The 25,927-nt window shown below is 44.2% G+C and overlaps 1 protein-coding gene across 3 annotated transcripts; it reads right to left on the reverse strand.

Annotated features, from left to right (window-relative positions):
- Nucleotides 1-747: 747 nt before the first annotated feature.
- Nucleotides 748-25,413, reverse strand: Zc3hc1 (zinc finger, C3HC type 1). 3 transcript variants are annotated; one of them, NM_172735.3, is made up of 11 exons: nucleotides 25,221-25,384; nucleotides 21,785-21,896; nucleotides 16,901-17,051; nucleotides 16,145-16,228; nucleotides 10,303-10,430; nucleotides 9,129-9,283; nucleotides 7,607-7,847; nucleotides 7,102-7,314; nucleotides 4,629-4,835; nucleotides 4,297-4,340; nucleotides 748-1,109 (listed from the first exon to the last, which is right to left on the reverse strand). In NM_172735.3, the coding sequence occupies exons 1-10, from the start codon at nucleotides 25,364-25,366 to the stop codon at nucleotides 4,332-4,334; spliced, it is 1,446 nt and encodes a 481-aa protein (NP_766323.1). In that variant the 5' UTR covers nucleotides 25,367-25,384; the 3' UTR covers nucleotides 748-1,109; nucleotides 4,297-4,331. The 3 variants fall into 3 exon arrangements, with proteins under 3 accessions (NP_766323.1, NP_001298015.1, XP_017177060.1); NM_001311086.1 differs by lacking the exon at nucleotides 4,297-4,340; XM_017321571.2 differs by lacking the exon at nucleotides 748-1,109 and having other exon boundaries at nucleotides 4,241-4,340; nucleotides 25,221-25,413.
- Nucleotides 25,414-25,927: the final 514 nt, after the last annotated feature.

Below are 25,927 nucleotides of genomic sequence, written 5' to 3' on the forward strand. Positions count from 1 at the left end.
CTTTAGGGGTAGACAAATCATAACTGGAACAATTAGAAATCTAGGGTCAGAGGCTGGAGAAATGGCCCAGCAGGTTAAGACTACTGACTGTTCTTCTGAAGGTCCTGAGTTCAAATCCCAGCAACCATATGGTGGCTCACAACCATCTGTAATGAGATGTGACTCCCTCTTCTGGTGTGTCTAAAGACAGCTACAGTGTACTTAAATAAAAATAAATAAATAAATAAAATGCTAACTGCTCTTTCAGAGGTCCTGAGTTCAATTCTCAGCAACCACATGGTGGCTCACAACCATGTGTAATGGGATATGATGCCATCTTCTGGTGTGTCTGAAGAAAGCGACAGTATATTCATAAACAAGAAAAAGTATATCTTAAAAGAAAAACAAGGAAAAGCACAGGGTCAGGGCAGGCTGGGACTCATACCCAGAACCTGTTCACGACAAACACTTTTTACCATCAAGCCACACCTCCAGCCCCTTCATTATAAATTTTGAATATAGACTAGTTAAGTGATATTCAGGGATGAGTTTTGCTGGACATAATCTACACTAAAGAAGTCATATTTCTTAGTGCTATCAACTGAGGCAAAGTATGGATAGAATATTACTATTGCAAGAACATTCTCTTGGGGATGACTATGCAATAGCTATACTGCTTCTTTCTAAGGTCCAATGACAAACCACAGCTAAATTTTATGAAATCTTGGGGAACCAGGGAGGGAGAAAACAATTCTCTAGCAGCAGGAATCTTAGCAAACACTTTATTAAGAAATACTGTCACATTGCTGAGCTACATGCTCAGAACACTGCCGAACCAAAGCCGCTGAATGGGTGTTCTAACCCTGCAGTCCCCTGACGGAACTGGGCCTGCTGTGTCTTACCCTGTCCACACCCCACACAGAGCTATCGGGTCTCCTCTTCATCATCACATGCAGGCCTTCGCATGTGCAGTGAAACCAGAATGAAGAACAGCAGCAGCAGCTGACCAAAGGAACTCAGACTTGTTTATCAAAGTCCCCTCAGTTCTGTCCGGAGCATCTTCACGATGAGGATGAAGACTCCCACTGCCGGAATATTCGGAACACTTTCCTTGATTTTTCAGAGAGACTCTGTAGGTAGAAAAGCTTATTATTAGAATTAAAACTCACTGGGCAGTGGTGGCGCATGTCTTTAATCCCAGCACTTGGGAGGCAGATTTCTGAGTTCAAGGCTAGCCTGGTCTACAGAGTGAGTTCCAGGACAGCCAGGGCTACACAGAGAAACCCTGTCTCGAAAAACAAACAAACAAACAATAAAAAGAATTAAAACTCATTTTATGTTATGCTACATACATAATGCACAGCTTAAGTCAAACAAAATCAAGAAGCCTGTGTTCTATTGCCAGACCACTGCCAACACTGCCAATTTCCAAAGCCTCGCTCAGATTGTCCCTCAGCATATCTGCATCTGTCCTGTCCTCATCTCTGTTTGTGACAAGGGCACTCCTGACCCACGCTGAGTGCAGCACAAGCACTAATTGGACCTAGTTATTTCCCACATACAATGATATATGTGGTCCCCAGCTGGGGTAACTGCATCATCAAAGTTTGAGAAATAAAGCAAACTGTGACCCCTCTCTGAGCTTCATGTTTTAGTGAGGGACTGTACTGGCTAGTTTTGTGTCAACTTGACACAGCTGGAGTTATCACAGAGAAAGGACCTTCAGTTGACAAAATGCCTCCATGAGATCCAGCTGTAAGGTATTTTCTCAATTAATGATCAAGGGGGAAAGGCCCCTTGTGGGTGGGACCATCTCTGGGCTGGTAGTCTTGGGCTTTATAAGAAAGCAGGTTGAGCAAGCCAGGAGAAGCAAGCCAGTAAAGAACATCCCTCCATGGCCTCTGCAACAGCTCCTGCTTTCTGACCTGCTTGAGTTTCAGTCCTGACTTCCTTTAGTGATGAACTACAGTATGGAAGTGTAAGCCGAATAAACCCTTTCCTCCCCAACTTGCTTCTTGGTCATGATGTTTGTGCAGGAATAGAAACCCTGACTAAGACAGGGACTAAAACTAGAGAGGCCCTCACTGCTACCTAATTATACTTAGGAAACGTTCTGAGAGTCTGAGGAGTGGTTACAGGAAGATACAGCAATTCACTAGAGATAAAAGTTCTCAGTCACGCCAATACTTGGTTTTACCTGCCTCTGAGCGACACCAAGGATGGATAGATGCTCCATCTGGCAACGTCTCAGTGACACTAAGGATATTTAGCAAGATAGTTTTACCTTCAATTTATGAAACACACCATTTTCACTATTTCCTTATCCAGTCTGTCTGTCTGTCTGTCTGTCTATGCATGCATGCATCCATGCATCCATCCATCCATCTATCCACCTGAAACAGGGTCTCATCTATCATCCATCCACCCATCCACCCATCCAAAACAGGGTTTCTCTGTGTAGCTCTGGCTGTCCTGGAATTCACTATGTAGACCAGGCTGGCTTCAAACTCACAAAAATACACTGTCGTGGCCTCTCAATCATTAAGATTAAAGGTGTGCGCCACTATTTAAAATTACATTTATTTATTTACTGCATATGCAGGCATGTACATGCCATGCTATGTGGGAAAGTCAAAAGACAACTTGCAGGAGTTGGTTCTCTCCTTCTGTCCTGTGTGCAGCGGGATCAAACTCTGGTCATCAGGCTTGGTGGGAATAACCTTTACCAGCCTCTTCACCCTCCTCTGCCCCCTTAATACCTTTCTTTTTCTTTTTAAAAGCAAAATGGGGGCTGGAGAGATGACTTAGTAGTTAAGGGCATTTAACTGTTCTTACAGAGGACCCAAGTTTGGTTTGCAGCACACTCATCAGGTTGCTTACAACTATCTATAACCCTAGCTCTAACATTCATGTGTACACACACTCATTCATGTGCATGTGCACACGGGCACACGTGGGTGTGTGCATGAGAAAACAAACGGACACACACACACCCCTAAGTATACTTAAAATAAACCTTTAAAACAAAACGAAACACAACACCCGGGCTACAGAGCTGGCTAAGATCACTTGTTGCTCTTGCAGAGATACTGGATTGCATTCTTAGCACCCTAGGTGTTCTCACAGTACACATTCACCCTGACTGTCCTGGAGCTCACCATGTAGACCATACTGACCCTGACTCACAGAGATCTGCCTGCCTCAGCTCCTAGAGTGTTAGAGTGTGCTACGACGGCTGGCAACAGAGAAGCGCCTTATTAAAAACAAACAAACAAACACACACACAATCTAGCCAAAACATTACTTCCTGAATTTGTGGACAGAGGCAGATTTAGTATCTCCAGTTTGCATGGTGGGTCAACTACGTGTCTTCATATACCTTATTATATCCCAAATCCCCATTTTGTTGCTGTTTTGGAGACTGGGTCTCCTATATCGGCCAGGCTGGCCTTTGGTTTGTGTTCCTTTTGCTAAGCCTACTGAGTGCTGGCACAAGTGTGTACTGCTGTATCTACCTAAGCATTAAACATTTATGTATCAATACATTTATGGCTTTGTTTATGTAGAGTGTGCATGTATATGTGCATGAATACCAATGCAGGCATGTGGAGGAAAACTTTCTCGAGTCAGTTTTCTCCTTCTTGGCTTGGGTTCTGGGTACTCAACTTTAGGTCCTCGGGTTTAGCAGCAAGTTCCCTTACTGAGCCACCAAGCTAGCCCCTAGCCTATATATTTTTAAATAAATGAATGAATGAACAAAAGAAAGAAGGAAAGAAAGAAAGACTTACTTTGGAAACTTTTCCTCTACTTATTTATTAAGGGTTCTAATGTTATCTTTGTTGTATAATTTTAGCTCCCTCTGGTGGAAATCCTGTGACCTGACCATCATGGATCTGGGAAGCCTGACAGGAAAGTATTATCTGCTTTAGTCTGTGAAAAGCATTAGGGGTGAGGTACAGCTCGATTTATGCCAGGCTATGAGGCAAATATGGAGCTGAGCCTGGGAAGAAACATAAAGCCAGCCCTCTGCATTCCTTTGCCTACCCTCCCGCTTCCATTCTTGTTTTCCCAGATGGCTTTGATGGCTTTGCATTTCTTCAGGTCCTATAATGGTGGCAGTCCTGAGTGTGATAGCTAAGGTTGGTCAGAGCATGTGCTCAGGCTGTAGAAGAGTGAAGAAACATGAAGACTTGAGAAATAAAGGCACGGTTTGGTATCAGGGGACAGAGCTCCCAACAGCTAAGTTAACTGGCCAGGTTCCAAATGCAAGTGACCGAGACTGACAGAGAGCACAGGGCAGGGCAGCTGCCCACTCACCTATTTCTGTTGCTGTATCCCTTCCCTACTCGAGGTCACTTCAGCTGGAGGAACAAAGGATTTACCAGGATGTCACAGAACGCCATGTGCTGAGCAGATCAGAAAGACTGAAGCACTTCTGTGCTTGACTCCTGAAGTCAGACTTGACTTAGGAGAGCTGAAAGCAGGCAGGTACTAACTACAGGGCCAGCCTCGGCTGCTCATCCCACAGGCAATAAGCGTTGCGCGCGCACATGTGCGTGAGCACACACGTACACACGTACACACGCGCGCACACACACACACACACACACACACACACACACACACACACTGGGCAACGGCTATCTTACCATGGAGTCTGTCTCAGCTGGCTGGTTAGAACGCTTGTGGGCCAACAGGATGGTCAACACTGCCTTCCAACCTGGCTCTGCTGGGGTACAGGCATCCACTTCTGTTTCCCCATTCTCCTTGGTTTCTTTGACGAGTGTGATATTCACCCACGGGCACCAATCTCTATGCTGAGAGGTGGGATCAAAGAAGCTTCGGGGAGAGGTGTCCTGAGGGAGGAAGAAGAGACACGGTGTTATTGAAGGATAGATGCTAGGTCTGGTGAGAGGCACTGAAGCTACTCAAGCGCAGAATCACACAGCTGCCCACGCTTGGAGCTAGCTCTTCTTTATTATCTTATTTTTGTTGTTTGATATAGAAATCATGCTATGTAGCCAAGACTGGTCACCTTCCTGCCTCAGCCTCCCAAGTGACTCTTACACTGTCCTCTCATTTTCCTGTCCCCTCTAACCCCGCCCCCTTCTGATGAAATAGGATCAGGGTCTGCTGTGTGCAGCCCGGGATGGCCTTGAATCTGTCATCCTCCTCAGCCTCCAAGTGCTGGGACTGGAGCTGTGACCAACCACACTAGCTATTTGAGTGTTCTGAAAAGCACCAGTACAGCACAGGAAACACCCTGAGGACCAACACTGCACTGTATCAGAAGCTTCTCACAGTATGAGCAGAGTGAAGACAGCCTGAGAACTGAGAACGGGAGAGTCTGTGCACTGGACTGCACACAGAACATATACCTAGAATGTATAAAACTGCAAAAAAGAAACCCCAAAACCTAAACCAAAGCTTGCAAACAATAAATGGGCCAGAAGCCGGGTGTGGTGGCACATGCCTTTAATCCCAGCACTCGGGAGGCAGAGGCAGGTGGATTTCTGAGTCTAGCCTGGTCTACAGAGTGAGTCCCAGGACAGCCAGGGCTATATAGAGAAACCCTGTCTCGAAAAACAAAAACAAACAAAAAAAATGGGCCAGAGAGTTCTCAAAAAAAGAGCCAACAAATATGTAGTGGCTATTCCTGGTTGTCAACTTGACTATACTTGGAATGAACTACAATCCAGAATTGGAAGGCTCACCAGTGACCCTAATCTGGAGGCTGGGAGATAGAAGTTTCTCACCTGGATCTTGGTATGGAGATCTCAGGAGTTCAAGGTCATCTGGGATTAATAGGTGTGGGCTACACCTTTTGTTGGAGACCATATAAGGATATTGGAAGAAGGGAGTCTCGCTCTCGCTCCTTCACCTGCTTGCCCTGTGGGACTGAGTAACTGCTAGGTCCTTGGACTTCCATTCACAGCTACTACTGAACCATTGTTGGGAATTGGACTGCAGACTGTTAAGTCATCAATAAATTCCTTTACTAAATAAAGACTATCCATAAGTTCTGTGACTCTAGAGAACCCTGACTAATACAAAATATTTTTTAAAATGTTCAACATCCTTACCAGCAGGGAAATGCAAATCAGAACTACCTTGATATTCCATCTCACTCCAGTCAGAACAGCTACCATTAAGAAAACAAACATCAAACCTGGCAGTGGTAGGGCATGCCTTTAATCTCAGCACTCAGAAGGCAAAGGCAGGAGAAGGTGGGGGCTGTGGAGGAAGGCAAGAGGATGCCCTAGGAGAGGGAGAAGGCCGACCAGCAAAACAAAGAATGCAAGTGCCATAACCTTGCACGTTAATCTAAAAAACCCAAAACAACATCAACTAAATCTAAACCAGTGGGGTGTGGTGCTGCAGGCCTTTAAATCCCAGCATTTAGGAAACAGAGGAAGGCAGATCTCTGAGTTTGAGGCCAGCCTGGTCTACACAGGCACCTGGTCCCAAATATTAAGAACGAAGAAAAACAAACTACCCACCAGATGTGGTGGGTCAAGTTTATAATCCCAGCAACAAGACTGAAAGGACTAGTGTAAAATCCCAGATCAGCCTGGGTTATACAGCGAGCCCCAGGACAGCCTGAGCTCTATGAGACTTGGTATAGAGGGAGGGAGGGAGGGAGGGAGGGGGAGAATCCAGAAAGTCTCCTTCATCACACCTGTGGCCCTACTGTGTTGCTGTCTTGCTTGTCTAAGTATTTATGACCTCTCTAGACTCCACTCCAAGCCTTTTCCGTTGGATCAGCCAACCATCTCTCCCCCTCCTTCTAAACATTGTTTATGGTGTGTGTGCTTGCACATGTATGTGCAGCCCCCTCACCCGCTGAGGTAGGTCACCAGCCTGTTTTTTGTTTGAGACAAAATCCCATGGCACACAAGCTGGTCTTGAACTCAGAAGTAATACAGGCTGGCCACTTGTGATCCTGACTCCACTCTCAAGTGTTGGGATTACAGGTAATGAACTGTGCTCCATCTTTAAACTCACTAAGTCTACTTTTGGCCAGGATCCCGGGAGGGCTTGTGCCTGCTTCTTCCTGATACACATAAAGAAAGGCACCTCTGCTATTTGTGTCATCATGGCTCCTTACAAAGGGAGACTCACAGAGCTGCTGGAAGAGCAGAGGCGAGCTCGCTTGGTTCTCCGGAGAGGGCTCGAGGGAACTTCCACGCCAGCAGAATCTCCTGTTCCCATGCTTCGGGTCACTGGGCGGCTCCTGGTAGTAGGACTGGCTGCCTCTAGCTCAGGCCGGTCAACAGGACTGGAAGACTCCCAACTCCGGGTTCGGGAAACAATAGGACCAGGACTTTTTTCAGACTGAAGGAAAAGAAAAGCAATGAAGTATATGAATGATGTTACAGTTTTAGCCCGAGTATTCCTAGCATGTGAAACATAGTATTTTGAAATTTGTTATATAAATTTAGAATCTTAACTGCCAACATAACTAAGATCTTCAAATATTGTAGTTCTATACTTAGCCTCCATAACAAATTTAGTTCTCCATCTGTGAAGGGAAGCGTGATAGGATAGTCTTCCTGACAGGGTTTGAAGTAAAGCCTACCACTAATTTCCAACCTGCTGTTACATTGGCACCCTGAGAAGCTAATACCTGCTCAGAGCCTGGAGAAACTGTAGCATCCTGGCTTCGGGTCATCATCCGCCTAGGGGATTCAGGCACCAGAGGGAAGTGTTCAGGCCGGCCCTCCACACCTGGAATCGGGGAGCTGGTCAGGCCAAAGGAAGCCTCCAGATCTGTCATGGATGATTCAATCTGCTGAAAGCCCCAGAGACCGACCTTCCTCATACACTGGTAACATGTTATCAGGGAGAGCTGAGTAGGTTCCAAGGAACTAGGAAGGAATGAAAAGAAAACTGGGTGTTTCCAAAGGTGACATTTCCATGTGACTACATGTAATGATTTCTGCATTATCTCCGCAGGCAGTTTCTGCCAGAGGGCTAGAACCATGAACTCTCAGCCTTCATCTGAGGACCTGATCTTTGCTGATTCCTACAGTACTTTCTCAAAGAGGTCCAAGGGTCCCGGTATGTTCTTGCTTGCACAGACATTGTGAAGTATGTTTTATAAGCTCCTGATCCTCTTAAAACCTTTTTCTCAATTTACCAAAGAAAACACATTCATTTCCTTATTTTGTTTGTCTGAGATAGGGTTTCACTCTGTAGCCCAGGGTGGCCTCAAATTTATGATAAATGCCCCCAAGTGCTGTGATTATGGGCACAGCACACCCTCCCCCACAATCCAGCAATACGAAAGCCTTTTTAAAGTAAGTGGTGTGTGTGCAGGGGGAAGGCCTGGAGAGGCAAAGGTCAAGGTCATTGATGCTCTTCCAGAGGACACAGGTTTGGATTTGAGCACTCCCATCGGGAGGCTCCCAGTCACCTAGAATGCTGAAGCCCTCTTTTAGTCTTTGAAGGCACCTGCACATGTGTCATACACTCAGACACAGACGAACATATATAAATAAATCTTTCTTCTTTTTAAAATAAAGTAAACCAAAGGCCAGGAAGCTGGCTCAGCGGTAAAGCTGCTTGCCCTCAGCCTGACTGACAGCCTGAGTGTAATCCCCAGAACCCTCGTGGTGGGAGGGGAGGTCTGACTCTTCCAATGCCCCGACCTCCCACTCACGCCACAGCATCTGCATGGGTATGCCTGCCCCCACCACACACAGAAAAGGAAAAAGCAGACCTTTAAAGTCAATCAAGACTGGCTCTGACAGGCTTCTTCCTTAGAAAGTCAACACCAAGCCAAGGAGAAATAGAAATGCCAACATGGGGCTGGGCCACCAGCTGATGTCTCCTCTGGGGGATTTTATCAATTAAGCTTAGTTTTCTTCCTTTCTAAAAACAGGACATTATTTTCCCTCTGCTTTTAGAAAGAGCTGCACTGTTTATGGGAACGTAAGTTCCGAGCTGGGAGGAGCTGCACGAGGGAAAACGTGGCTGTGAGCACAGCGAGTGCCTGTAGCTTTTGTTTGTTGCTGATTCTTACCCACCTCTCTATCCGTCCCCTACTCCAGTTTCTCTTTTTGTCTTTGCATAGGACACAGGTGGTTGGTAAATAGAGACAGTGAGCATATCACTCACGGTTCATGTCCCTGGTAACACTCACTAACCTACACGCCCAGCCGCACAGAGAGAGAACACACGCAGTGGCTTGGACTTGGACGTCGGAGCCTAACTTGCTTGTAGTTTTCCTGTCATCGGCGTGGAAATCAAGCTCATCCTCCAGCAGGTGCAGCAGGGCACTGACCGCGTCTTCTGTCAAGCACTGCAAAGGGACCGAGGTCAAAAGTCAACACCAAGTTCAGCTGCCATAGAAAGAAAACGCACAATAAGGCACCTAGGCTAGGGCACACCGTGACTAGGGGGCAGCAACTTCACGAGAAAGACATGTTCTAGAGCAGACTAAGGCGTCAGTCACACAAGCTTCCTAAATTGTGGAGTAAAAAATGTAGCAGTCTTCCTTCTAAGTATTAGATGGCTCTTAATTTGCCAATTGTAGATTTATCTAAAACTTGTGACTCCCACATCTTGACTTCAAACCCAAACAATAAAAAGACTATTTATGTCTTGGCCTAATACTGAATTTACTTTTGGCAGAACAAACTTGACAGCATTGTTTTCTGACCTGTGGCTAATAAGGCACTAGGAATCCTGAGGGGGGAGGGGCTGCCTTGGTGAAGGTCAGGCTGACATAAGAACAAAGAGGGGAACTGCTTGTCTTAGAAGCTGGAACAGTGCCAACTCAGAAGCAAATGATCAGTTTTCAGTGCCTACAATCCAGCACAATTTCACAAAAGACTCACGGGCTGGTAAGATGACAGTAAATAGAGCACAACTGCATTTCTATTCATCAAAGGAGAATTTCTTGTTCTGTCACAGCTTGGAAAATGATATACAATGAGCAGTTTGAGTAACAAATTAAAATAAAATTGAATTTGTAGGGCAAAATGTGGGGGCATGGGCCTTTAATCCCAACACTCCATAGGTAGAAGAAGGTGAATCTCTGAATTCTAGGGCAACCTGGTTCACATAATAGATTCTAGATCAGCCAGAATTACACACAGAGAGACCCTGACTCAAAAAGCTTATTTAAAGATCCCTAGTTGTTTAAATGGAAATCATCTACTCCCACCCTCCACTACTGCCATTTTGGAAGAAACTCAAGTCAAAAGAGAGAGCAGTTATTCTCTTGATAATGCTCTCATCCTCTGTCAGTCAAGTGAAGGAATATGTACAGAAGCTGGTGGACTGGATGCCACTGCAAGCTAGCCAAGAAACACTCACCATAGTTTTCAAGTCCTCTGGCCTCAGAGAAGGAAGTTGGAGGTCCAAATGGCAAAGGCTTTGAAACCGGTCCAGGAACTCACTGATGAGAACAGCAGGCTCACCCAATGGCAACATCCCAAATCTATCTGTGGGAAAAATAAACTGGCAGTCAGATGGGAGGAAGAAATACAGAACAGAATAGAGCAAGTAGAGATATGTACAATGGACAGTTGAAGGTATTAAGATAACATTGTTTTACATATGAACTCACAGAGACCTGAACAGGTTCAAACCAGACAAAACCCAGCTCTAAGAAGTAGATACAAAGTTCCACTCCTAACCAAGAAGCTCTTGGCAATGATGCCTTCTGGGAAGGGAAACGAGTGGGGGTGTGAGCTTCTAAACACCGCACCGCCCCGCAGAAACAAGACTGTCTAGAAGTAGGGGTGAAGAGTGCAATCCCAGAGAAACCCTGTCTCAGGGGGAGGGTGGAGAAGAGTGTAGCTCTCCCCTCATAGGCAAAGACCTGGTTTCCATTCCCAGCCTTACGAGGGGAAAAAAAGATGGGCTAAAAATTGATAGTTATTGAAGTTGTTGACAGGTGAACAGCATTTAATTATGAACTATTCTTTATGCTTCTGTGTGTGTTTGAAACAGTTAAGTCAGAGAAAGATTTAAAACAAATACTGAAGGTTTGATTCACCAGACAAAAATTCTAAAGAAACAGTATTTTATAGCAATTTATCAAGTTGTAGAAAGTTGACTGAGTTGTTGAAGTAGAAGGTAAATTCCTATTGCTGAAGACACCATGTACTTCAGACCCGGGACCCAGAGATACAAGCTACATCTGACTTAAATGCCTCCCCTTGATGTGCCACACAAGCTTCCAAAGGAAGGAAGCAGTCGATCAGCCCTACTCAGCTGTGACGCCTGTGAACCACAGCAATGGCTGCATGGACCATAATCCTGAGAGCAGGACAGCAGCACACAGCCTTGCGGACCATCAACAGCCCACTAACTGTATTCAAGGCCTGCTCAACAAGAAGGAAATCATGCCTGCTACTAGAAAGCTAGCCAAATACCCAGGGCCAGTGAATTCATGAATCCTGGAGGGGAACTTACAAAACCAGCACAATACCCAACTATATTCTCACTACTTGTCCTCACGTCCACAGCAAAGTGTAGTGCTCACCTTCCTCAAGGAAACCCTCTGCAACAGACAGAAAACTACACTCTACCAAAATGCAGAGTTGCAGAGCCCACTGCCAACGGATACATCTACAACACTATTCCTAAGGCCCAGGGATGGGAGGAGAAGACTGCAAAAGACTGAAGAACAGAAATTTGCTGTGGGATTCTGTCTCCTAGGAACCTCAGAGAATATACACCCATCAAGTCTCACCAACATGGCTGCCTAAACAAGATCTGAACAAGGACATCTCCAACAGACATGCTAACAAAGAAAGGGGAAAGACCAGGAACCCTCAACCTTACACAAAGAATTAACTCCAGGCGACTAAGGAATGCGGAGAACAGACTAAGGAATGCTGAGAACAGGAAAACCTAGTCTTTCCCAGGGAAGAGCACAGTAATTGGCTATATATACAATAGCAAATGGTCAGCTCTGAAAGTATAGACATAAAAGTAACATGACACACACTGAGCAGGCTGCATTATATATTCAGGAATACATATATGCATGTATGTACTGACAATTAGGAAAAAAGAGGCCATGAATTTGAGAGAGAGCAAGGAGGGAACATGGGAAGGGTGGGAGGGAGGAACAGGAAAGCAGCAATGTTACCATTATATTATGATCTCAAAAACCTATCATAAAAGGTTGTAGGCTGGGAAGATGGCTCAGGTAGTGAAGCACCCGCTGTGCCGTTGTGAGGCCTGAACTTGGATTCCTGGCTCCCATGTAAAAGGACAGGCATGGGGCTGGAGCTTGCAGGGGACCTGAGTTTTGTTCCTAGGCTCACATGGTGGCTCATACCTGTCTGTAACTCCAGTTCCAGAGGACCCAATGCCCTCTTTTGGCCTCTCTGGGCACTAGGCACATACACGGTAAACAAGTATGCATACACCATAAAATCTTATAAATAGTCAATAAAAAAATTAAAAAGAAAAGACTAAGAATACAAGCTGGGCAGGGCAGAGAGGTGTACACTTGTAATCTGAGTGCTCCGTAGGTTGAGGCTGGAGGACTAGCTCAAGTTCAGAGATAGTCTGAGTTATATGAGACTTTCAAAAAATAAAAAAACCCAAAACCAAACCCCTCCCAACACTAAGAATGTTAGAGCCAGCAAAGAGATGTGCACCTGCAAGCCTGAACCTGCACTGTGTTCAAGTCCGAGAGAGCCTCTTCTCCACAGTAGGCACTAGGCAAGCGGCCAGAACTACGTGTGGAGACTCTCTCAAAATCCAAAGCCAAGCAGTGAGCATCCCAGTGGCTTCCCAGTGCTCTGCTCCTCTGTAGGGGATGCAATGACTTATTCTTCAAAACAAAACACAGAAAGACATGTGTGAGGCCCTGTTTGAAATAGATCTTCATACTGTAGCCCAGCCTGGCCTCAAGCGTGTAACAGCAATCCTCTGGTACCCACAAGTGCTGGGGAATACATTTAGGAAGTAAGACATTACATAAAAAAGATGAAGAAAGAAAGAAAAGGTCCTTCTAATCTGGTTAGTTAAAAAGCAGGGCACCAACAAGTTTTACACTAAGTTTAAATATGCTTTATAATTAACTTATTTGTGTATTGAACCTGTGTATATCTACAAAATATTCAGCCCTAGTAAATTTGTAACTGTCACTTAAAATATTTAAAGGGATTTAATTTATTAGTAATAAATATTAGAAAAATTATGATAAAAACTGTAATAATCGGCCAGTTCATAGTGGCACATGCCAGCAGCACTCAGAATGGATAGGAAGATTAGGAGTTCAAGGCCACCCTCAGCTGCCTGGAGAGCTTAAGGCCTGCCTAGACGTAACAAATTATATTTATTGGGAGTGTATAGTAAATTAAGCCTTGAATTATAAATAAGTATAGGTATTCCTTTTTCTACATAACAGTTACCTGAATATTAAAAGCAAAACTAACACATGATACTATTGGAAGCTGTATTGAGATCCTTGAAGGAAGAATAAGGACAAAGTTGGTAATGAAAAAACATCTCATCTACAGACAAACCACCCTGAACACGCCCAATCTTGTCTGATCTAGGAAGCAGGGTCGGGCCTGGTTAGTACTTGGATGGGAGACCATCTGGAAATACTGGGTGCTGTAGGCTTTAAAAAGAAAAAGAAAAGAAAAAACATCTAAAGCTATGTATGCTAGCTCACTCCTGTAATTCCAGCACTTGGGAGGTTATAACAGAGATTACCACAAAGTCAAGGCCATCCTAGCTACATAGTGAGTCAAGGCAGACTACATAGTAGATAATCTGAGCTTCAAAAAAGACTCTGCTTCAAAAAAAACCATAACAAAACCAAGACCTAGCTGGTGTAGCACATGCCTATAATCCTAGCACTCAGGAGGCAGAGGTGGAGGAGGCAACAGCGGAATGATCTCTGGCCAGCCTAGTCTACGTAGTGAGTTCAAAGATAGCCAGAGCTACATCGTAAGTAAGACCTTGTCTTGAAAAACCCAAACCAACCAACCAACCAACCAACCAACCAACCGGACAAAGGGAGTGGTTATGGCTTGGAAAGATGATTTTGCAGAGGACCAGGGTTTGGTTCCCAGTCCCACATGATGGGATCACAGTTGTCGGTAACTTCAGTTTCAGGGGATCTGGTGCCTGTTCCGACCTCCCAGGGCTCCCGCACACATGCAGTATACCTACATGCACTTAGGTACACACATATACATAAAATAGTTTTAAAAACGAACAAACAACAACCAAAAAGGGAAGAAAGGGAGAGAGGGAGGAAGGGAGGAAAGGGAAAGAGGGAGGGAGAGGAGAGAAAACAGTAGCTAGATGTGGTGACATGTCTTTCTAAAAAATTATTTTGGGGATTGGAGAGATGGCTCAGCAGTTAAGAGCACTGAATGCTCTTCCAGAGGTCCCCAGTTCAACTTCCAGCAACCACATGGTAGTTCACAACCATCTGTAATGAGATCTAATGCCCTCTTTTGGTGTGTCTGAAGATTGCAACAGTGTACTCACATATATAAAATAAATAAATCTTTAAAAACTACTGAGTTTTATGTGCTTTATTTTACGTGTATGAGTTTTTTGCCTGCATGTCTGTTATGTTCACCCCGTGCACGTCTGGTGCCTGTGGAAGTCAGAAGAGGGAGCAAGAGCTTTTGGAACTTGAGTCACAGATGGTTGTGAACCACCATGTGAGTGCTAGGAGCTGAGTCCAGATCCTCTGTAGAGCAACAAGTGCTTTTAACCACTGAACCAGCTCTCCAGCTCTGTCCTGGTGCATGCCTTAATTACAGCTCTTGTGAGGCAGAGGGAGATGTAGATAGATCTCTGAGTTCAAAGCCAGCTTGATCTACACATCAAGTTTCAGCCTAGCTAGGATGACAATGAGACCCTGTCTGAAAGAATAAAAAAAAGGACTAGACAGATGGCTCAGTGGTTAAGAGCACTGGCTGTTCTTCTAGAAACCAAGTCATAACAGCAAATAACTGTCTGTAACTCCAGTTGCAGATACTCTGGAACCCCCAGTCTGGCTTCTGAGGACACTGAATGCGCAGAGTGAATAGACACACATGCAGGCAAACACCTATACCTGTAAATAAGTCACAGCAATTTTTTAAAAAGAAAAGCATAAAAGATCTTAAAACAACTTTCCGATTTCTGGCAACAATAACTGGATGGGAAGGCCAAGGTAAACGGTAAGGTACTGGATAGTTTAGTTCGCACTGGTGAGTGCCAGGTACCCCTCATATAATATTAAGGAGAAAAGCTGATGAGGTAGTTGAAAAAGAGTCACAATCAAAAAGAGTGTCTAGATAGGAATTAGAAGATCTTCAAGGAGAGTCTTGTGAATGGATCTAGAAGGCAGAGCATATAATAACAAGCGCTGGGAACCACCAACAGCTCTCTGGTGTAGCACATCCTCAAAAAAGCCTAGGTGAGTGGCCAGAGATAACCTCAAATCCACACAGGACTGAGCTGTGCTATATTGTACAGGGAAGGAAAGCAGGCCAGAGGTGGAAAATCCCTGCTTTACAGTCACTTTAGAGATAAATCTAGTCCCTTCTGATAGGTTTTGCTGGCCATGGAATACTCCTAGCCACAGTGACCTTGGAGCCAGCTTGGGCCATCCTACTAAAAACAAAACAATACACCTAGACTGCACTTACGTAGAACCAGCACTGTTAGGAAACCGTGGGTCTGAAGAAGGTTGTACCTGGACTCGGAGACTCCCCACCAGGGGGCTCTGCTGTTAAATCTGTTTACTCAGCAGAGATGTGCCAGCTGAACAAGAGAATGCTTAAAATTCCAGCTGAGGGCCAGTGAGAGGGCTCATTGAGAAAAGATACAGACTACCAAATTGATCTTGGGTTCAACCCCTGGGCCCCATGTGGTAGAAAGAAAAGCCTTCTCTAAGTTAGTCCTCTCAATATGTGTTCAAATACACACACACACACACACACACACACACACACACACTTTCTCCCCTTGCCCCTCTCTCTCACTCACTCACTCACTCACTCACTCACTCACTCAAGAGCTGGTGGGACAAATACACCTGGAAAAGTTAGTAACTGCAAATCTTGAAAAACACAAAAAGAAAAAAGCAACTTCAAAGATTTGGTGTATACAAGAAAATGGGCACTGTTAGAAACGTGATGACCCAGGAGAGACAGTAAATGGAAATCCTTAGAACGTGTACCTGGAGAGGGGCTGTCTGGCCAAAAACAGAACTTCTCATGGGCACTGCACAAGGATTTCTTGAGCTCAGCACATCGCTCCTTATCTGAAAGCACACAAGGTAGTAGTTATTATACACTATGCAGACCCCCCCCCCCAAAAAAAAGCCAGGGCTGGAGAGATAGCTCAGTGGTTAAGGGCACTGACTGCTCTTCCGAAGGTCCTGAGTTCATATCTCAGCAACCACATGGTGGCTCACAACCATCTGTAATGAGATCTGATGTCCTTTTCTGGTGTGTCTGAAGACTGCTACAGTGTACTCATATAATAATAAATAAATCTTAAAAAAAAGCCAAGTCTCTTTAGAGACCAAACCTAACCACACATACATTTAAATAATTAGGATACTATAAAAAAGTATAAAGATAGGCCAGGTGTGGTGGCATACACCTTTAATCCTAGCACTCAGAGAACCCCTATCTCTAAAACCACAGATCCTTGTTATTGCAAAGAAGGTATGCCGTGCAACTTGAAAGGTAGGGATTTCCAAATCGATCTAGAACACACAAAGTCAGGTCCAGTGCAAAGAGCAACGGAGGCCACAGGGTGAAGACATGGAAACTTCACCGTGTCACACATCAACAGCACATTATTGCTAAGATAGACGGCCAGTCCAGCCCCCTGCACATAGTAGGCACGTGCTCTACCACTGGCTCTGTCACCAGCTCCAGTGTACCTTCGAATGTGGAGAGAAATGTAACCTGGACTTTCTACTTACATCTGCCAAAGTCAAACGTGGGCTGCAGGCTGGCACAGAGGAAAGCCTGGCAGCTGGAGCACTTGAGCATGTCACATTCAACTGTGACCCAACCATATTTAGCGCAGATAAGTGGAGACAGCTCAGGGGGCTTCCCTGCCCACTTCAAAGAGTACTCAGGTTAAGGAAAACCATGTATATAAAAACCAAGCACAACTAAAACTTGAACACATTCTTAACAAACATAGGCATGCACTCATTAAAAGCAGAAAGTAAAGAAAATGGCAGTCTTTTAGTTTTTCTGTGTATGTATTATAGATATGCACATGTGTACATGCTTGCATGTACAGGGGCACACACATATGTGGAAGCCTGAGGTGGACATCGAGTATTTTCCTCAACTGTTGCCCACTTTATACACTGAGGCGCACGTGTCTCTGTGAACCTGGAGTTGGCCTGGTGGGGGCTGGACAGACAGCTCAGAGGTTAAGTGCACTTGATGCTCTTTCCCAATACCCACACGGTAGCTCAAAACCCATCAGTAGCTCCAGCTCCAGGGGCTCTTGTAACCCCTTCTGACATCTGTGGACACCAGGCACGCATGATACCTATGGTGCATAAACGTTCATGCTGGCTGGCCAGCTAGCCCCAGGGACCCCGTCTCTGCTTCCTCGGATTACAGGGACACTGCCACTTCCACCAGCTTTTATGTGGGTTCTGGAACCCCAACTCTGGTCTTCATGTTCATGCTGCACCTTTTTCACCCAGCGTCTTCTCCCTAGCCTGGCAGTGTTGTTTTTGGAGTGGAGTTCAATCTGTAGCCCAGGCAGGCCTCAAACTCCTGAAAATCCTTCTAGACTAAGATGTGAGCCATTAATCCAGCCACTAAAGATCACTGTTTACTTTTAGTATATTTCTAGAGATTTACATTACATGTGCTTTGGCCGCATGTATGTTTGTATACTATGTGCATGCAGTGTCCAGAAGCCAGATGAAAGCATTGCATGCACTATAATAGGTGTTAAAGATGTCTGTAAACTACCATGTAGGTGCTGGGCTTTAAACGCCCATCCTCCGGAAGAGGGCTCGGGGCTCTTTACTACTGAGCTATCTCTTCAGTCTCATGGCCATTTTTAAAGTACAAACTTTGCACGATGGTAGTCGTGAGTAATAAACAGAGGTGAAAAACTATGAACTTTTTGTCTAGGAAGACTCAAATGTTTTATAGCATGCCAACTGTTCTAGCTACTACAAAGGTTTAACACATGGATAATTTGGGCCCACAAGGACAGGACTATCCTACACTAGATAGTGAGGATCTATCTTTTAAAAATAAAAATGTAGTTTAAAGTTGAGCGTGCCAGGGTACACCTTTAATCCCAACACTTGGAAGGCAGCGGCAGGAAGAGCTCTGAGTCTGACGCCAGCCTGGTCTATGAGGAGTTCTAATACGCTCAGGTCTACATAATAGAGAGTATGTACACTTGAGTGCTGGTGCCTCCCAGGCCAGAGGAATTGGGCTACAGCCCTGTAGCTGGAGTTACAGGCAGCTGAGTTGTCTGAATAGCAAGTACTCTTTCTTTGGCATTTTATTTGAGACAGGGTCTCTGTATAGCCCTGGCTGGCCTGGAACTTGCTCTGTAGACCAGGCTGACCTCAAACTCAGAGATCCACCGGCCTCTGCCTCTCAATCGCTAGGATTAAAGGCATGTAGCACCACCTCCCTGTTGTTGTTTTCTTTTTCTTTTTCTTTTTTTTCGTTTTTGGCAGCAAATACTCTAAAAGACTGAGAGCCACACTTCTCTATTTCTCTGTATTGAGAACTCATCTTTAGCTGGAGAGATGGCTCAGTGGTTAGGAGCACTGACTGCTTTCCCAGAGGTCCTGAGTTCAATTCCCAGAAACCACATGTTGGATCACAACCATCTGTAATGTGATCTGATATCCTCTTTGGTGTGTCTGAAGACAACTACAGTGTACTCACATACATAAAATAAATACACCTTTAAAAAAAAAAAACCAACACACAACGTAAAATTTTTCTTACTGCCTGTGTGGCAGAATACAGAAGCTTTCTGCTTGTATTTAATCTGAAATACTAGGGATTGAGAGGGCTGGTGAGAGCCCTGGATCAGATGCACCTAAGCAACAAGGGACCATAAAGTCAAAAAGGCTGAGATATTTCTACATTTGTCTGTGTTCTCCTAACTTACCACATCCCCTTACTTTCTTTCTTTTTTTTTTTTTTTTTTTTTTTTTTTCTCGAGACAGGGTTTCTCTGTGTAGCCCTGGCTGTCCTGGAACTCACTCTGTAGACCAGGCTGGCCTCGAACTCAGAAACCCGCCTGCCTCTGCCTCCCAAGTGCTGGGATTAAAGGCGTGCAGCACCACCGCCCGGCAAATTAGTATTTTCAAAGTACTTTGCTAAAGACTTTTACAACAGTATAGTAGGCAACTGGTAATTCCTATAGTACCTGCTTTCTGGTACTATGCCCTGAGGTGATCCACTCATGAATATGAGCTAGCCTGCTAACGATTTAATAATCAGATTATGGCAAAAAGTGATGGGCTACCTTCTGAGATTTGGTTATAAAAATGAGTCTGGGCCAGTGGGATGGCTCAGTGGGTAAAAGTGCCTGCTGCTAAGCCTAATTATCTGCTTATCCCTCGGACCCACGTGATGGGAGGAGAGAAGAGACTCCTAACTCCCACAAGCTGTCCTCTGACTTCAAATAAACACCAAAGTACACATACTAAATAAGTAAACATGATAAAAAGTTAAGTTTAGGGCTGGAGAGATGGCTCAGTGGTTAAGAGCACTGACTGCTCTTCCAAAGGTCCTGAGTTCAAATTCCAGCAACCACATGGTGGCTCACAACCATCTGTAATGAGATCTGATGCCCCCTTCTGTTGTGTTGGAAGACAACTACAGTGTACTTAAATATAACAAATAAATAAATAAATAAATATTAAAAAAAAAAAAGTTAAGTTTAAAAAGAATCCCAGTACTTGGGAAGCAGAGGCAGACAGGTCTCTGAGTTTAGGGCCAGCCTCGTCTACAGAATTAGTTCCAGGACAGTCAGAGCTACAATAGTGAGACCCTGTCTCAAAAACAAAACAAAACAAATCTGGCTTTCACCTTGTTGTTTTGCTTGTTCACTGTGACAGGAGCCAGCTTCCAAGTTGTGAACTGTCCCGAAAGAGCCCATGTAATAAGGAACCAAGGCAGCAAGGCACTTGTAATCCCCACACCAGAGAGGCAAAGGCAGGAATATCATCATTTCAAAGCCAGCCAGGGCTATGTCATGAATTTCATGTCAACTTGGGCTATACAGTTAAGACCCTGTCTAAACACACACACACACACACACACACACACACACACACACACACCTGTGGCTGCTTTTCTAGAGGTCCCAAGTTTGGATCCCAGAACATATGTCTGGAGGCTTGTAACTCTGGCCCTAGATCTGACACCTTCCTCTGGCCGCCTTGGGCATCTCCCAACCCCAAATGGCATACACAACAAGCAAATGCATAAATTAAAAAATAAAACAAACAACCACCACCAGCAACAACAAAAACAAAACAAAACAAACCTACTCTGTGTCTGGATATATAATCCACAGAGTTTGTGATAATAGTTGTTTAAAGCCACTCCATATTAGAGCAGTTTGTTATGTAATAGTGACTAAAACACAAAAGGGATCTAGAAGCCAGGCAGTGATGGCGCACGCCTTTAACCCTCCTAGCACAAGGGAGGTGGAAGCTGGTCAATCTCTGAGTTCTAAGACAGCCCGGCCTACAGAGTGATTTCCAGGACAGCCAGAGCTAAAACAGAGAAACCCTGTCTGGTAGGGACATGAGAGAAGCCACATGGGGCAGGGAGCACTGTCACACATTTTCAATTACATCACAGTTGTCCTGGCTCCTCTACTAACTAGCAGGATGTCTTAGGCAAACCATGTAACCTATCTACTCTCATCTATAAAATGAGTATAACAAGGCTGGGAATATAGCTCAGTGGAAGAGTGTTAGCCTGCCATACATGAGGCAGTAGGTTCAATTCCTAGCACTGCCCTCCATCAAACCAAACCAAACCAAACCAAACCAAAAAAAGTGTGTCAGTAAAAATACTATTTTCACAAGCATTCAAGATCCAAGATAAGAATACATGTGAACATACCACACACAAGCATTAGAAGCTGCCCCTCCTCTCAGGATTTAGGGTTTTTTTCCCTTCTGTAAAAAGATCAGCTGCGCATGGTGGCTCCCACCTATCATCCCAGCACTTGGGACCAAGGCAGGAGAGCTGCAAATAAGAAGCTGGTCTAAGGGAGGAAAGTTCCAGACCCTGTTTCAAAACAAAACAAACCAGGCCAGGCAGCAGCTGTGCACTCCTTTAATCCCAGCACTTGGAAGGTAGAGACGGGTGATCTCTGTGAGTTTAAGGCCAGTTTAAGGTCTACAGAATGAGTTCCAGGACAGCCAGGGCTACACAGAGAAACCCTGTCTCGGAAAAACAACAAAACAAAACAAAACAAAACAAAAACAGAAAAAAAGTTCTTACCAATATTAATTCTTTGGTTTAAAAGATCAGAGCAAAGGGCTGAAGAGACCGCTCAAAAATTAGAGCTCTGACCACTCTTCCAGTTCAACTGCTAGCACTCACATGGTGGGTAACATCCGGCTGTAACTTGTCCCAGAGGATCCGATGTTCTCTTTTGGGCTCTTTGGGCACTGCACACACATGGTTCACAAACATACAGGCAAAACACCACACTTATAAAACAAAGAATCAGAGTAAACAGTACCTATACTCCACTACAGTGCTACAGTATAACAGTGCCTCTCTAGTAACAATTCTGCAGCAGGCGGAACCACTTACACAACTGAAAAGGATATAGAAAAGGTTTCCACTCTGTGAAAGAAGGCTTCTTTGCTTGTGGATTCCAATGGAGACTGTTCTGCTTGAGGCGATCCATCAACTGACTGGAATGTGGCAGCTGTGTCCTTTCTGAAACCAAGTAGGACTGTTAGTGATCGCTGTACCATTCTTCTTCAATTTTCTGAGCTTAGCTACTCCACACATCACATATCAAACCTGAACTAGATTTTCAGTTTCTAAAAATCATTTCAGTCAAGCCATTCCTCTGCTTACTATATCCAATGACTTCATAATACTAAATCATAGGCTCTAAATTCTTCAGTCTGGGAGTCACAACTCTTTACAGTTTAGCCAGCCTCTCCTAGCTCATTCACAGTTCTCCAACAATGTTTTGCATAACTTTAGTAAACACAAAATAAGGCCTTCAAGGGTTTAAGTACTGAATAATAATACAATTTAAACCACCTCACAGAAATAATTCTTTTTCTTTTTTGAGACAGAGTCTCACTTTATAAGCCAGGCAGGCCTGGAATTCACAGCAATCCTCCTGTCTCAGCCTCTACCTTTATGAACTCAGGTCAGCAGGCTTGCATGGCAAGCACCTTTACCTGGTAAGCCATCCTGCTGGCCCATGAATTTAACTCTGAATGTGAGAAGGAATAGCTTAGATATTGTTATGTACATGGACCCTTGTTCCTCACTACCTCAAGTAGAAAACTCAAGTCACAGGCTGGAGAGATGGCTCAGCAGCTAAGAGCACTGACTACTCTTCCAGAGGTCCTGAGTTCAATTCCCAGCAACCACATGATGGCTCACAATCATCTGTAATGGGATCTGATGCCCTCTTCTGGTGTGTCTGAAGACAGCTACAGTGTCCTCATATACATACATACATACATACACACACATATATATATACATATACATACACACACATATAGATGTATATATATATGTATATATAACTTAAATAAATAAATCTTTAAAAAAGAAAATTCAAATTAAAGACAGTATCTTTCCATTTCAAGAAGAAAGACCAGAAAAATACAATTTAAAAGAAAACAAAATTCAAAGCCAGCCAAGTCATTCTTTCATTTTCAGTGAAAACAATTTTGGACAAATTCCCTTACTATATAGAGACTACCCATAAAGTTCTGTGACTCTAGCGAACCCTGACTAATACATCTATTGAGCCTTTTTTTTTTTTTTTTCCATTTTTGTTTGTTTGAGACAGGGTTTCTCTGTGTAGCCTTGGCTGTCCTGAATTCATTCTGTAGACCAGGCTGGCCTCGAACTCAGGGATCTGCCTGCCCTTGCCTCTGGAGTACTGGGATTTTAGGCATGTGCCGCTACCACCACCAATCTTTTCAACTGTGTCATCTTGAATACCCCTGGTTTTGCTTTGAGAGACAGGGTCTCATTCTGTAACTTAGGCTCGTCCTGGAACAATATAAAAGAAACTGATCCAAACTTTACAGCAACCTCCTATCTTCAACTTTCAAGCACTGGCCTTATGAGCCTGCACCCCTATGCTCAGCTATAAACTACTTTAACAATAAGATAGCACCAATAATTGAGACTTGAAAGAAAATTACCCCAAGACAATTCCTCAGAGATTTACAGATAAAATTCAAGAAAATATGGTTTTTGAGGGGGAAGGGAGAATCACAAGATTCCTAAACCCAGATAGGCATTAAATGACATTTATTTCAAAGATCTCTGAGAAATATAGAATGGCTTCATTATCAAGGTTAAGAAAGCCCAAACCTGGGCTGGGTGTGGTGGCACAGGCCTATAATCCCAGCACTCATCATACAGAGGCAGGGGGATCTCTGTGAGTTCCTGGGTCAGCCTGGTGTACAAAGTGGGTTTCAGGATAGGCCCAAGAGCCAGGGCTGTTACACAGAGAAATCCTGTCTCAAACAACAACAACAACAACAACAACAACAACAACAAAAGAAAGAAAGAAAAGAAAAGAACAGAACAGGACAGAACAAGAAAGTGCTGGAAAAGCCGGGTGTGGTGGTGCACGCCTTTAATCCCAGCACTTGGGAGGCAGAGGCAGGCGGGTTTCTGAGTTCGAGGCCAGCCTGGTCTACAGAGTGAGTTCCAGGACAGCCAGGACTAGACAGAGAAACCCTGTCTCGAAAAACCAAAAAAAAAAAAAAAAAAAAAAAAAAAGAAAGAAAGTGCTGGACAGATGGCTTAGCAGTTAAGAACACTGACAGGTCCTGAGTTCAACTCCTGGCAACCACATGGTGGCTCACAACCATCTGTAATGGGATTTGATGCCTTCTTCTGGTTTGTCCGAAGACAGCTACAGTGTACTCACATACATAAAACAAATGAATACATTTAAAAGAAAGAGAAAGAAAGAAAAATATTTGTGAATTTGTCACCAAGAGAAAAAAATTTATTCACATTAAGGCTGACTATATTTTGAAATAGTATTCATGGTATTACTAATTCAAAATTATGATTGTTTGTAGACATGCTACTAGATATTAACTCTCTTTTTCTCCTCTCCCTCTTCTCTACACCTCTCTCGGGTCACAGGGCCTCAAATTAGCCTGGCACGGAGAGTTCCAAGAACTTAAAAGAGTTGTATGATGCCGGGCAATGGTGGCGCATGCCTGAAATCTCAGCACTTGGGAGGCAGAGGCAGGTGGATTTCTGAGTTCCAGGCCAGCCTGGTCTACAGAGTGAGTTCCAGGACAGCCAGGGCTACACAGAGAAACCCTGTCTTGAAAAACCAAGAATAAATAAATAAATAAATAAATGTTGTATGATACCACTACCAGTTTAATAAAGTGCTAGAAATCAAATCTTGAGCTGAGTGCACGCTAAGCTATCTAATTCCCAGCCCAGTATAAACTATTTAATTAAGGAAGGAAGGAGTGAAGGAGGGAAACGACATGTTATCACATAATTTCATTTTACTATCTTGCTAACTATTTACTGTGTGATTGCTTCATTTACAATCCCGTGTAATTTGCTCTATACCTTTAAGACCGTCCTCTCTCTCTCTCTCTCAAAAAAAAAAAAAGGGCTGGAGAGATGGCTCAGTGGTTAAGAGCACTGACTGCTCTTCCAGAGGTCCTGAGTTCAATTCCCAGCAACCACATGGTGGCTCACAGCCATCTATAATTGGGTTCAATGCCCTCTTCTGGTGTGTCTGAAGACAGTGACAATGCTATTCTCATATGTAAAATAAATAAATTTAAAAAAAAAAAAAAAAAGGTTTATTACAAAATTTCGCTGGTGATACGGAATCAGGTACATCCAGAAGCTACCGAAGCCGAGCAACAGAGAAGGCCAGCCTTCTTCAGAGCTCAGGAAGAATTCTACCTCGCCCACCAAGTCACGGATGAAGGGACCCGTTGCGTCCCCCGCCCCCTGCTCCAAGCGGTTGCTCCCCAAGCCACTCCAGCGCTCACAGCCTAGATGACTCACGGTTCTGTGCCTCCCTCTTCCGGGACAATTCCTTCATCTATCAGCTCCCGAACTTTCTGGGGTGTCCCTTCAGGGGAACGAACGACTGAACCCCAAGTCTTTTCAATACTCGCAGCAAACAGCGGCCCCTCACTGGTAGCCGCCATCTTGGTCCGGCCGTAAATGGGTCCCCTCGCGTGTTTAGGCTCAGGAATTTACGTTCTGAGTTAAGCTCCGCCCTCTGACCTATCAAAATAGTGACGGCAAGCCCCACCTTTTCTTGGTTATCTAAAAGAATTTAAGAGTGGTTACGTCGTTTAAGATTAAGTTATTTGCTTGTCTGATGAATTAGCATATTTAGATTAACAAAGAGTTTTCTTTTTTGATATAGAGTTTACTATGCAGTCCTGGAATTCAAGAGATCCGCCTGCCTCTTCTTCCGGAATGCTAGGATTAAAGCCGTGTGCCACCACAAAAAAAAAAAAAAAAAAAAAAAAAAAAGAGTTGTAAAGGTGATGTCTCTCCAGCTTCAGTAGGAAGTCATACTTTCATAAAAGCCATACCGACTCTCCTAAATTACGTTGTTTTCCAGGTAAGGAAACGGCAGTGTTTAACTGAGAACAAGGAACTTGAAACCCTTCCTAGGATTGTGTGGTTAGTGGAGGAAGTTTATGGCTTTGACACCATCCTCCCTTCTTTAGCAAATGTTTTTAACTATTGCCTTGATA

The sequence above is a fragment of the Mus musculus genome, chromosome 6 (genome assembly GCF_000001635.26).
Source record: "Mus musculus strain C57BL/6J chromosome 6, GRCm38.p6 C57BL/6J".
Taxonomy (NCBI): domain Eukaryota; kingdom Metazoa; phylum Chordata; class Mammalia; order Rodentia; family Muridae; genus Mus; species Mus musculus.

Bases quoted from the DNA above. Each gene is read 5' to 3' on its own strand.
- Zc3hc1 (NM_001311086.1), bottom strand. From the start codon at position 25,366: ATGGCGGCTACCAGTGAGGGGCCGCTGTTTGCTGCGAGTATTGAAAAG. The intron at 17,052-21,784 runs ATATCCTTTTCA...TAACCTGAGTAC, and splicing joins ACAGAGTGGAAACCTTTTCT to TCTTTGAAGTGGGCAGGGAA. The intron at 9,284-10,302 runs GTGAGTGTTTCT...GTCCCTTTGCAG, and splicing joins CAGAGGACTTGAAAACTATG to TGCTTGACAGAAGACGCGGT.